The sequence below is a fragment of the Chiloscyllium plagiosum genome, unplaced genomic scaffold (assembly GCF_037043375.1).
Source record: "Chiloscyllium plagiosum isolate Xiang-an unplaced genomic scaffold, Cpla_swu_hap1 HiC_scaffold_19, whole genome shotgun sequence".
In the NCBI taxonomy this organism is placed as follows: domain Eukaryota; kingdom Metazoa; phylum Chordata; class Chondrichthyes; order Orectolobiformes; family Hemiscylliidae; genus Chiloscyllium; species Chiloscyllium plagiosum.
In genome coordinates, this window is record NW_028270157.1 from 52,692,996 (window position 1) to 52,706,091 (window position 13,096).

Sequence of the window (13,096 nt, forward strand, 5' to 3'; positions counted from 1 at the left end):
CCAATTCACCTGACCTGCACATCTTTGGACTTTGGGAGGAAACCGAAGCACCTGGAGGAAACCCACGCAGACACTGGGAGAATGTGCAAACTCCACACAGGCACCTGAGGCTGGAGGAGAAAGTGCGGTCTGCAGATGCTGGAGATCAAAGTTGAAACTTTATTGCTGGAACAGCACAGCAGGTCAGGCAGCATCCAGGGAACAGGAGATTCGACGTTTCGGGCACAGGCCCTTCTTCAGGAATGAGCAGAGAGTGTTCAGCAGGAGAAGATAAAAGGTAGGGAGGAGGGACTTGGAGGAGGGGCGTTGGAAATGTGATAGGTGGAAAGAGGTCAAGGTGAGGGTGATAGGTCGGAGTAGGATGGAGGCGGAGAGGTCAAGAAGAAGACTGCAGGTCAGGAAGGCGGTGCCGGGCTGGAGGGATCCGGCTGAGACAAGGTGGGGGGAGGGGGGATGAAGAAACTGGTGAAGTCCAAGTTCATCCCCTGTGGTTGGAGGGTTCCCAGTCGGAAGATAAGACGCTCCTCCTCCGACCGTCGGGTTGTTGTGGTTTGGCGGTGGATGAGTCCAATGACCTGCATATCCTCGGTGGAGTGGGAGGGGGAGTTGAAATGCTGTGCTACAGGTTGGTTGGGTTGGTTCGTCCGGGTGGCCCAGAGGTGCTCTCTGAATCGCTCCGCAAGTAGGCGGCCTGTCTCCCCAATATAGAGGAGGCCACACCGGCTGCAGCGGATGCAGTAGATGATGTGGGTGGAGGTGCAGGTGAATCTGTGGCGGATATGAAAGTTTCCTTTGGGGCCTTGGAGAGAAGTGAGGGGGGAGGTGTGGGCGCAAGTGTTGCACCTCCTGCGGTTGCAAGGGAAGGTGCCGGGAGTGGAGGTTGGGTCGGTGGGGGGTGTGGATCTGACAAGGGAGTCGCGGAGGGAGTGGTCTCTACGGAAAGCTGATAGGGGAGGGGAGGGAAATATATCCTTGGTGCTGGGGTCTGTTTGGAGGTGGCGGAAGTGACGGCGGATGGTAGGTGAGGACCAGTGGGGTTCTGTCCTGGTGGCGGTTGGAGGGGCGGGGCTCAAGGGCGGAGGAGCGGGAAGTGGAGGAGATGCGGTGGAGGGCACCGTCGACCACGTCGGGGGGGAAATTGCGGTCCTTGAAGAAGGAGGCCATCTGTGTTGTACGTATTTTGAACTGGTCCTCCTGGGAGCAGATGCGGCGGAGACGAAGGAATTGGGAGAATGGGATGGCGTTTTTACAGGGGGCAGGATGGGAGGAGGTGTAGTCCAGGTAGCTGTGGGAGTCGGTTGGTTTGTAGTAGATGTCCGTGTTGATTTGGTCGCCTGAGATAGAAACAGAAAGGTCTAGGAAGGGGAGGGAGGAGTCCGAGACTGTCCAGGTGAATTTGAGGTTGGGGTGGAAGGTGTTAGTGTAGTGGATGAACTGTTCAACCTCCTCGTGGGAGCACGAGGTAGCGCCGATACAGTCATCAATGTAGCGAAGGAAAAGATGGGGGGTGGGGCCAGTGTAGTTGCGGAAGATGGATTGTTCCACATACCCTACGAAGAGGCAGGCATAGCTGGGGCCCATGCGGGTGCCCATGGCTACTCCTTTTGTTTGGAGAAAGTGGGAGGATTGGAAAGAAAAGTTGTTCAGGGTGAGGACCAGTTCGGTCAGTCGAAGGAGGGTGTCGGTGGAAGGGTACTGGGTGGTACGGCGGGAAAGGAAGAAGCGGAGTGCTTTGAGTCCTTCGTGATGGGGGATGGAGGATCAAATCTGGGTCTCTGGCGCTGAGGCAGCAGTGCTAACTACTGAGCCACCATGCTGCTGAACCACTCCTGCAAATCAGTTTTTTCTTTTTAAAAATGTGTACCTACTTCCCTTTTAAAAAGTAGTTACAGATTCTACCATTACTGCTTGATAGGCCAGTCCTTGGCTTGATAAATTCAGATACCATTTCAGAGGCTAAGTCAGCAAGACTGAAGTCAAATTGTATCCCAGCCAGAAACAACCATAGGTCATCAGATTTGTACATGTACTATTGGTTGAATATCTATGATTGTGTGATTTTTGAGAAGATTTGTAGCTTAGGTTGAGGTTTGCTCGTTGAGCTGGTAGGTTTGTTCTCAGAAGTTTTATCACCATGCTAGGTAACATCAGTGAGCCTCCAGTGAAGCGCTAGTGTTCTGTCCCACTTTCTATTTGCGTGTCTTGGTCTGTTAAGGTGGGTGGCATCATTTTTGGTTCTTTTTGTCAGAGGTTGGTAAGTGGGGTCCAAATTGGTGTGTTTATGGATGGAATTCCGGTTTGAATGCCAGGCCTCTAGGAATTCCCCTGTGCATCTCGGTATAGCCTGTGCTGAATGGATTGGTTGTCAGAGTTGAAGTGGCATCCTTCTTCGTCTGTGTATAAGGATACTACTGATTGTGGGTCATGTGAGGTCAACGTTTTCATGCAGAGGATGGTACGTGTATGGAATAAGCTGCCAGAGGAAGTGTTGGAGGAGAGTACAACTGCAACATTTAAAAGGAATCTGGATGGGTATATGAATAGGAAGGGTTGGGAGGGATATAGGCCGGGTGCTGGCAGGTGGGACTAGATTGGGATATCTGGTCGCCATGGACGTGTTAGATTGAAGGATCTGTTTCTGTGCTGTACATCTCTATGACTGTCTTTTGATGGCTAGTTCGTGCTCATGTATTCTGGTGGCTAGTTTTCTGCCTGTCAGTCCAATGTAGTGTTTGTTGCAGTCCTTGCAGGGTATTTTGTAAATGACATTTGTTTTGCTGGTTGTTAGTACAGGATCCTTTAGGTTCATCAGTAGCTGTTTCAGTCTGTTGGTAGGTTTGTGCACTACCATGATGCCAAGGGGTCGGAGTAGTCTGGTAATCATCTCAGAGATGACTTTGACGTGTGGTAGTGTGGCTACAGTTTCTGAGCATGTTGTGTCTACATGTTTGGATTTGTTGTTTAAGAATCAGCTGACTGTTTATTGGGTACCAGCTGTTCTTGAATACATCGTGTAAGTATTTTTCTTCAGCTGCTCTTAGTTCCTGGGTGCTGCAGTGTGTTGGAGCCTTTTTAAATAATGTCCTGATGCAGCTCAGTTTGTGGGTGTTGGGATGATTGCTTCTGTAGTTAAGTATCTGGTCTTTATGTGTTGATTTCCTGTAGGCACTGGTCTGTAGTTCTCCATTAACTGTTCATTCCACTGTGACACCGAGGAAGGGGAGTCTGCTGTTGTTCTCCTCTTGTGAAATTTATTTCAGTAAGGATGTTGATGTTGTAGGTTTCCTCTAATTTGTTCCATTTTGTGACGACAAAACATGTCAGCCATGAAGTAGACCCAAAGTTTGTGTTAGATCATGGGGAGGGCAGTTTGTTCGAGTCTCTGCATTACTGCTTCTGCTAGGAAGCCCAATACTGGTGATCCTATGGGCGTTATGTTGATTTGTTTGTAGTTCTTGTCATTGAATGTGAAGTGGGTAGTGAGGCACAAGTCTACGAGATTGAGCATGTTGTCCTTGCTGATGATGAAGTTGATGCTGTCTGGTGTTGGTGTCCTTGGTTTGTATAGTAGTACGTTCAGTGTTTCTTTGGCCAGGCTGATGTTAATTGATGTGAATACAGCTGTTACATCAAAAGAGACCATTATTTCTTCCTCTTCTATCTTGGTGTCTTTGACGATGTTCAGGAATTCTTGGGTGGAGTGGACAGAGTGGCATGAGTCTTCTACTAGGTACTTCAGTGGAGTTCCTTTGCTAGTCTGTATGTCGGTGTGCCAAGGAGTGAGACTCCTGAATTGTGTACCTTAGGTAATCCATAGAAGTAGGGTGTGTTAGATCCAACTGGTTTCATTTTTTGGAGATCTGTTTAGTTAGTTTTGCCGATTTATGAAATTTCTTCAATTGAGCTGTTTTACTAGTTGTGGAGTCAGGTGGAATGCTACCTTTGGTAGGTGTCAGTATCTGCGAGCAGTGAGCTTGTCTTTTCAATTGTGTTCTGTTTAAGATGATGGTCATACACTTTGTAACCTACCTGCAGATAATGTTCCTGTCTTATCTGTGTCCTCCTCTGGCTTTCCTTTCCTGTGTATTGAAGGACTCAAAAAAAATAAACATTGTAATTCTACCTGCAGACAAAGGGTGCATGACCACCATCCTAAACAGAACACAATACAGTGAAAAGTCAAACTCACTGCTGTTTGCAGATACCCACAGATCTCCAAACAAAATAAAAAGAAACCTGATGGATCCAACACACATCACGTCTACGGATTACCTAAGGTACACAAATCAGGTGCCCCTCCTCAGACCCATAGTCTCACTCCCTGGCACACAGACATACAGACTAGCAAAGGAACTCCACTGAAAACTGAAATACCTAGAAGACTCATGCAACTCCATCCACTCCACCCAAGAATTCTTGAACAAAAACATAGAGGAAGAAATAATGGTCTCTTTTGACATAACAGCCATATTCACATCAATTAACATCAGCCTGGCCAAAGAAACACTGAACGCACTACTCTACAAACCAAAGGACACAAACACCAGACAGCACCAACTTCATCAGCAGGACATGCTCAAGCTAGTAGACTTGTGCCTCGCTACCCAATTCATCTTCAATGACAACACCTACAAACAAAATCAATGCAACAGCCATAGGATCACCAATATCAGGCTTCTTAGCAAAAGCAGTAATGCAGAGACTTGAACAAACTGCCCTTTCCACGATCCAACCCAAACTTTGGGTCCACCATGTGGATGACACCTACATCATCCTCCTCCTTACTGGCATAAGTTTCACAAACAAACAAAAAAAGAGAACAACAACAGACTCCCCTTCCTAGGTGTCACAGTGGAACAAACAGTTAAATGAGGAAGTACAGACCAGCGTCTACAGGATGGCAACACATACTTAACTACAGAAGCAATCATCCCAACACCCACAGAGCTGCATCAGGACATTTATTTAAAATGGGCCACAACACACTGCAGCACCCAGAAATTATGAGCGGCAGAAGAAAAATAACTATGCAGTGTATTCAAGAACAATGGGTACCTGATAAACACAGTCCTCTGTTTTTTAAGCAACAAACCCAAACAAGTAGAGACAACATGCCCAGAAACTGTAGCCACACTACCATACAGAGACATCTTGGAGATGACTACCAGACTACTTCGATCCCTTGGCATCATGTTAGTGCCCAAACCTACCAACAGACTGAAACAGCTACTGATGAACCTAAAAGGATCCTGTACCAATAACCAGCAAAACAAATGTCATTTACAAAATACCATGCAAGGACTGTAACAAACACTACGTCGGACAGACAGGCAGAAAACTAGCCACCAGAATACACGAGCACCAACTCGCCACCAAAAGACATGAACCACTATCACTAGCATCCTTACATATAAATGATGAATGACACCATAAATCCATCCTAGGACTGGCTAAATAGTGACACGCACGGGAATTCCTAGAGGCCTGGCATTCAATTGGAACTCCAATCAATAAACACAACGATTTACCAACCTCAGAAAAAAAAGAGCAGGAAATTATATCACCCCACCTGCCCCCCCCTCTTAAAATTCCAAGACGCATAAACAGAAAGTGGGACAGAATATCAGCGGTTCACCAGAGGCTCAATGATGATGTTACCTAGCACGGTGGCGAAACGTCCAAAAACAAACCTACAACCTGTCCATAATTTTCTTTGAAACCTCAAACTCAAATATCTAATTCTCCACTGGACAACACACTGGATTCTGAATTTTTCATTCTAATAGCTAATAGAAAGTTGTACAAATAAAAATGTTGGCCATTGTATGAAAAAAAAATTAAACAATGCATTTATTGATGGAACATCTCATAAGCAATGACCTCATTTTAAATTAGCACCTGCATTTTCTCTCTTCCTTGCTTCTGGCTCAAATGTTTAAGTACTCAGATCACTGAAGGCTCAATGCAAGACTGACATGTGCATCAGGATACTGTGGAAGCTCTGCTTTGCTGACCTATGTGGAAATTGCCTGGGAAGTTTAAACTTTTAATTAATGACCCCACTGCCATTGCTTATCTTCTGCAAACATCAGAAGGAATTGGAATTGTAGATGTCAGACAGTGTAATTACCCAAATAGTTCCCGAGAAAAATATTCAAACTGAAAACCTAGTCTAATCCTGGGTAACGCCAGAACAAAGTTCCTCTCTGCCAGTCTTCCTCCTCGTCCCCGATACAGCTATTCCTTACACCCGAACTGGACCTGACCACTTGCCTCGCCCACCCACAATACCACATTAACTATTTGCTCAATCATCCAATAACATGCAAACAGAATCTTTAAACTTGCTATGCAACAGCTAACACCATAGAATGTCCTGTCTTCCCCAAAGTTTCCCCTTTTTGGCTCCACAGAGAAAGCCAGCTTTTCAGTTTGTATCTGAAATTACCACACCTGTAAATCTCTTCTGCCTTTTCAAAATTCCTCCCCAAAATGTCATTTACCAAACTGGATGGAATACCGTAGTTGCACCTAATTAGACATTTTCAGGATGACCATTCTATTCCAATCTGTATTTAAATACCTTTAGCATGAAGTTCAAGATTCTGTATGTTTTTTGCTTGCTCTGTCGATATGACCTGCCACCTTCAACAGATTATGAACATGAAACCTAGATCACTCTGACCCCGCATATTCTTTAGTTTGTACAGACTTTCCATGTTGCTTCTTCCAAAATAAATATAATCCATATTAAAAGGCGCCACTGCTACTTGCCTACCCTGTTCTGCTAGCCTAAATAACCGGCTGCAGTCAATTGGACTCAATCCCACTGATCGCTTTACTCTAGAGAGTACTCACCACTTTTAAAGTCAGTTATTAGTCCTTTCAATAAAGTACAGCAGCAATATAACCTATTTGTTACATTAAAGATGATGTGAAATATACATGTTAATCTACTTACCAAGATTTGTATCTGCTCGCACCAACAACTGGATCTTTTGATCTGTCACAGGTTTCAAATGGATTGTACCAATTCCCTTTTCCTTGAAATCCCCATCTTTCTTGTAGAACAGTTTACACCTGCATAAAAAAGTTAAAAATATAATTGTAAACTTATACTAAAAAAAAATCTTGCACAGAATAGCAATTCCACTTGTCATTGACCCAATTCTACATTTATTAACCTGCAACAGAATTGGCTTCTACAAGGAGCTGTATTTCTAATAATTGAGATGTATGCAGACAGCTCAAGAGGAAAATCGGTCCAACAGGTAAATTAAAGAACTGAGTGCAAAGTCAACAAGAACTATCCTGAGGGATAGCATATGAAAAACTAGTCTCTTAGCCTTTCAGAAGCCAGTTTTGAAGAAAAATTCAGAGGTCCTGAAAGTAAAGGACCTCAGAGAACACGGCAGTCAGTACAGCATCAAGAGAATCATACTTAGCCAGTCTCTGGGTGTAGGTCTCAATTGTAGGAACAGGAGGTCATTCAGTCCCTCAAACCTGTTCCATCATTCAATGAGATCTGTTGCCTCATTCCATATACTTGCCTTTGGCCCAATCTTTTAATAACTTTGATGAAGAATGTATCATAGTTTAAAAAGTAACTGTTCCAGCATCTCCTGTCATTTGTGGAAGACAATTCAAAGCACGCGGTGTGTGTAAAAGTGCTTCCGAACATCACTCCCAATTGGTCTGGTCTTAACTCTCAGACTATGCTCAAGTGCTAGAACCCCCAACCTGGGAAATAATTTCCCTTTACCATTTCGGTCTTTTCCTGTTAACATTCTGAAGACGATGATCAGATCACTCCTATTTTGTGTAAATATCTCATATCTGGACCTCGGGGGTTATAATAACATTCCTGTAATCTTACATTGTCCTCCCTCCAAGGCCAGTATATCCTTGTTTTGTATAATTGCAGCATAACTTCTGCACCCTTGTTCCCCAGTCCTCTAGATATAAAGGCCAGCATTCCAGTAGCTTTCTTGATTATTTTCCATACCTGTTCGTGACATTTTAAAAAAAAGTCGGTGTACCTGAAGCCTCCCCATCATGAACTTCATACCATTTAGGAAGTACCCTGAGCTGTTTTTCTTGGTCAAAAATGGATAACCCCTCACTCGCTTATGGAGCCGAAGAAGCACATGGAGATACTTTAAAAATCCAGATGGCTATGGGATTAGTCACATCAATATGGTTCTCAACAAGAGCAATTCACCTCATGTCATTTTGCTTTTGCACTATACAATAATGATCCAATTCTCTTTTGCATGCCAGGATCAGAAGGGCCTTCACCATACTTAAAGCAATGCATTCTGATCATAACCACGTCTGGTCTATAAAAGGTACTTCTCACAACAGCACTGTTCCTTTTACCATTACCTTAAATCTGTACCGTATTTATTGATCCTTTCACTAAGGCAAACATTTTCTCCTCCTTTATTCTACTGCCTCATAACTTTGAATATCTATCAAATTTCTTCTCAACTTTACCATCTCAAAGGTAAAAAGGCCCAGCTTTTCTAGTTTCTCCACATAACTCACATGGAATGATTCTCCTGTATCTTTTCTGCACTCTCAAAAATGCCTTTACATCTTTCCTAAACTGCCCAGAACTGGAACCAATGCTCCAGTTGAGTCCAAACCAGTATAATCAAAAAATCCTTTCCCTAGTTGTCTGTGCCCCTTTGTATGAAGCTCAGGACCTCTTGTGCTTTTTGCAAACACTGTCTCAATCTGTCCTGCCGCTTTTAATTAGTGAACATAGGGCCCCTATACTTTTGTTTTTACTTCTTTTGGTAGCGTATCTTTTAAGAAACAAAATTGTCTCTACACCTTCCTACCATCATTTCACACTGTCTGACAAACTTAGTCTGCCAATTGTTTGACTATTCCACCAAATTGCTCAACTTTTATGAATTTTAAGTAGCATCCTGCTCACAATCACAAAACTTCTAAATGCAACTTTGAAAACTGTACCCCCTGTAAACCACAGCCCAGATTATTAATACACATAGGCCCTTGAACCCCGCCCCTCCAACCGCCACCAGGACAGAACCCCACTGGTCCTCACCTACCACCCCACTAACCTCCATGTACAGCGCATCATCCGTCGTCATTTCCGCCACCTCCAAACGGACCCCACCACCAAGGATATATTTCCCTCCCCTCCCCTATCAGCATTCCGTAAAGACCACTCCCTCCGTGACTCCCTCGTCAGATCCACACCCCCCACCAACCCAACCTCCACTCCCGGCACCTTCCCCTGCAACCGCAGGAGGTGCAAGACTTGCGCCCACACCTCCCCCCTCACCTCCCTCCAAGGCCCCAAAGGAAACTTCCATATCCGCCACAGATTCACCTGTACCTCCACACATATCATCTATTGCATCCTTTGCACCCGATGTGGCCTCCTCTATATTGGGGAGACAGGCCGCCTACTTGCGGAGCGTTTCAGAGAACACCTCTGGGACACCCGGACCAACCAACCCAACCACCCTGTAGCTCAACATTTCAATTCCCCCTCCCACTCCACCAAGGATATGCAGGTCTTTGGACTCCTCCATCGTCAGACCACAGCAAAACGACGGTTGGAGAAAGAACGCCTCATCTTCCAGCTAGGAACCCTCCAACCACAAGGGATGAACTCGGATTTCACCAGTTTCCTCATTTCCCCTCCCCCCAGCCTGTCTCAGTCAAATCTATCAAATTCAGCACCGCCTTCCTAACCTGCAATCTTCTTCCCGACCTCTCCGCCCCCACCCCAGTCTGACCTATCACCCTCACCTTGACCTCTTTCCACCTATCACATTTCCGACGCCCCTCCCCCAAGTCCCTCCTCCCTATCTTTTATCTTAGCCTGCTGGACCAACTTTCCTCATTCCTGAAGAAGGGCTAATGCCCGAAACGTCGATTCTCCTGTTCCCTAGATGCTGCCTGACCTGCTGCGCTTTTCCAGCAACATATTTCCATCTATTAATACACATAGCAGAACAATGTGGTCCCAGCACTGACCTCCAGAGAATTCTACTATAAACCTTTCCCTAACCCCCAAAAAACAACTTAGCTCTAATCTATTTGTGTCCCTCAGACAAATTCTGATTTCATGCTGCTACCACTTTTAATTCTGAATTCTAACTTTGCTGACAGGCCTGGTTTGTTGAATTTTAACCAAATGCTTTTTTGAAGTTCATGTACACCACATCAACCCTTTGTCAACTCAAACTCAAGCAAGTTAGTTAAATGTGATTTGGCCTAAAGTTCATACTGCTTTGCCTCAGTAAAACCAAGGAACTATTAGATTTAGATTTAGATTAGATTAGATTACAGTGTGGAAACAGGCCCTTCGGCCCAACAAGTCCACACCGACCCGCCGAAGCGAAACCCACCCATACCCCTACATTTACCCCTTACCTTACACTACAGGCAATTTAGCATGGCCAATTCACCTGACCCTGCACATCTTTGGATGGTGGGAGGAAACCGGAGCACCCGGAGGAAACCCACGCAGACACGGGTTCTGTATCATCATTTTAAAAATATCCTCTACCTCAGTTAAACTGATTGGCCTATAGTTGCAGGCTGACCCTATCACCTTTTTTTGACCAAGCATAGTGTATATTTTTATTTTGCTGTATTTTACTGTGGACTACAATAGGAAAAGATCGGTTCTAAAAAATACTAAGAATGGTTGGGAGGATTTCTGTACTTTTCTTTTTAAAAAAGGCAAGTGAGCAGGCACTCATTGTAAGTTGTGTTTATACACCTGCTTGTTGTGGAAGTCAAGTTTGCAGATGAGCTGCAGCAAAAGGGTATATAAAATGCAGCTGATTGGTCTGTGGACCAGTGACCAGTCAGTGATGAGAGAAGTCTTCTGTCTGCAAATAACTGATCAACTCACAGATGGCTGGACAGCTTAGGCATGTGAATACTTCAGTGAGAAGCCACTACAAACTTTAGATAATGTGCTGTTTTGTTCTGCAGAGAGAGAGAAAAAAAAATCACAAGCCTGAAGATAGTCTGCAAGGATTGTGAAGGTTTGTAGCTCAGGTTGAGGTTTAAGGTGTAGGTTTGCTCGCTGAGCTGTAGGTTTAATATCCAGACGTTTCATTACCTGGCTAGGTAACATCATCAGTGGTGACCTCCAAGCAAAACAGGAAATGACATCACCACAAACCCCAGGAACCCCATCCAGGACAAACATATAAATAGAAAGCAGGAAACAACAGCTCCGCTTCACTTGGAGGTCACCACTGATGTTACCTAGCCAGGTATTGAAACGTCTGGATATCAAACCTACAGCTCAGCGAGCAAACCTACACCCCTGAAGATAGTCTATTTACTTTCCCTTGCTAGTTGCTGCAAGTGGTGACTTTATATTAATACATCAGAGACCATTAGAAGTATGAAACAGACACCCTATGCCACCTACAAAGTAGTTAGTTAAAGTATCTAGAGAAGGGAGACAGAAGCAACATTCCAATCAGCAAAATGATCTCAGCAATTGCTGCAGACAGGGAACACCGAATGCTTTCCTAGTCTTTCCCTAATACTCATTTTCACGTGTACGTATATAACATGTATTAAAAAAAAAGGGTAACTGACAGAATTATTATAGTTTGGAAGGAGGCTATTCAGCCCATCATGCCTGTATCAGCTCTATTTTCTAGTGCCACTCATGCCTTTTCCCTATATCCCTGCACACTGGAATTATCCAAAAGAAAGCCATCTAATTCTTGCTGAATGCCAAATGAAATTTACGCAGTCAGTGCATTCAACACTTTTGCTGTGTGGAAAAGTCTTTCCCTCTCATCACCCTTGCTTCATCTGCATACAGTCATAGAGATATACCACAGGGACGCAGGCCCTTTGGTCCAACTCTCCCACGCTGACCAGATACCCCAACCAATCTAGTCCCACCTGCCAGCACCCAGCCCATAACCCTCTAAACTCTTCGTATTCATAGATCCGTCCAGATACCTTTAAAATGTTGCAATTCTACTAGCCCATTCCAAACACACCACCCTCTGCATGAAAAAGTTATCCCTTAGGTCTCTTTTATATCTTTCCTCTCTCCCCCCTAAACCTGTGCCCTCTAGCTCTGGACTCTCCCACAAGGAAAAGACCTTGTTATTTCCCCTATTCATGCCTCTCATGATTTTATAAACCTGTATATAAAATCCCTCAGCCTCTGGCGCTTCAGGGAAAACTGCCCTAGCCTTTCAACCTCTCCCTATAGCTCAAATCCCCCAACCCTGGCAACATTCTTGTAAATCTTTTCTGAACTGTTTCAAGTTTCACAACATCCTTCCGATAAGAAGGAGACCAGAATTGCACACAATATTCCAAAAGTGGCCTAGCCAATGTCCTGTACAGCCACAACATGACCTCCCAACTCCTGTACTCAATACTCTGACCAATAAAGGAAAGTATACCAAACGCCTTCTTCACTACCTACCTGCGACTCTACTTTCAAGGAGCTATGAACCTGCACTCCAAGGTCTCTTTGTTCAGCAACATTCCTAGGACCTTACCATTAAAGGTGTATAAGTCCTGCCAAGATTACAAATTGTGTTAGAACAATGTCCTTTTGTTTGAGCTTCTTTTACAAATGGAAACAGATTCATCCCAGGCCGCTCACGAGTTTAAAAAGCTCAATCTGATCTTCTCTCAGTTGTCTCCTTTTCTAGGTGGTCAGTCCCAACTTCTTCAATCTAACCTCATAGCTGATGTTTCTCAAATCTGGGACTATTCTAGTAACCCTTTGCAATGTATTTGCATCTTTCCTATAACGAGATGCCCACAACTGTACACAACACTGCAGCTGATGTCTAATGAGTGTCTTGTGCAAGTTTAACATCAGTTCCTTGCTCTTGCAGTCTGTGCCTCATACTTTTTATAAAGTGGCTAGAGTTTTAACTTGTGAAATTATATGCTGGCGGTTCATAATTGTTTACTTGTTGCTGGAGTCTATTTGAACAAATAGATATGTACAAAACCTAGTCCATGCCTTCTGCTATCTGGTATCTGAAAGTTAGGTTAATTATGGAATAAGCGTGTACTTTTAAAAATTCTTTTAACTTTTCTGGTGACT

General features: G+C 44.3%; 1 protein-coding gene across 3 annotated transcripts in view; it reads right to left on the reverse strand.

Moving 5' to 3' along the window:
• Positions 1-13,096, reverse strand: part of nup50 (nucleoporin 50) — a 94,888-nt gene that overhangs the window by 29,310 nt on the left and 52,482 nt on the right. For all 3 annotated transcript variants that reach the window (XM_087997375.1, XM_043709227.2, XM_043709228.2), the window contains exon 7: positions 6,962-7,080. In XM_087997375.1, coding sequence (XP_087853501.1) covers positions 6,962-7,080 — 119 coding nt within the window. The remainder of the gene's footprint in view (positions 1-6,961; positions 7,081-13,096) is intronic.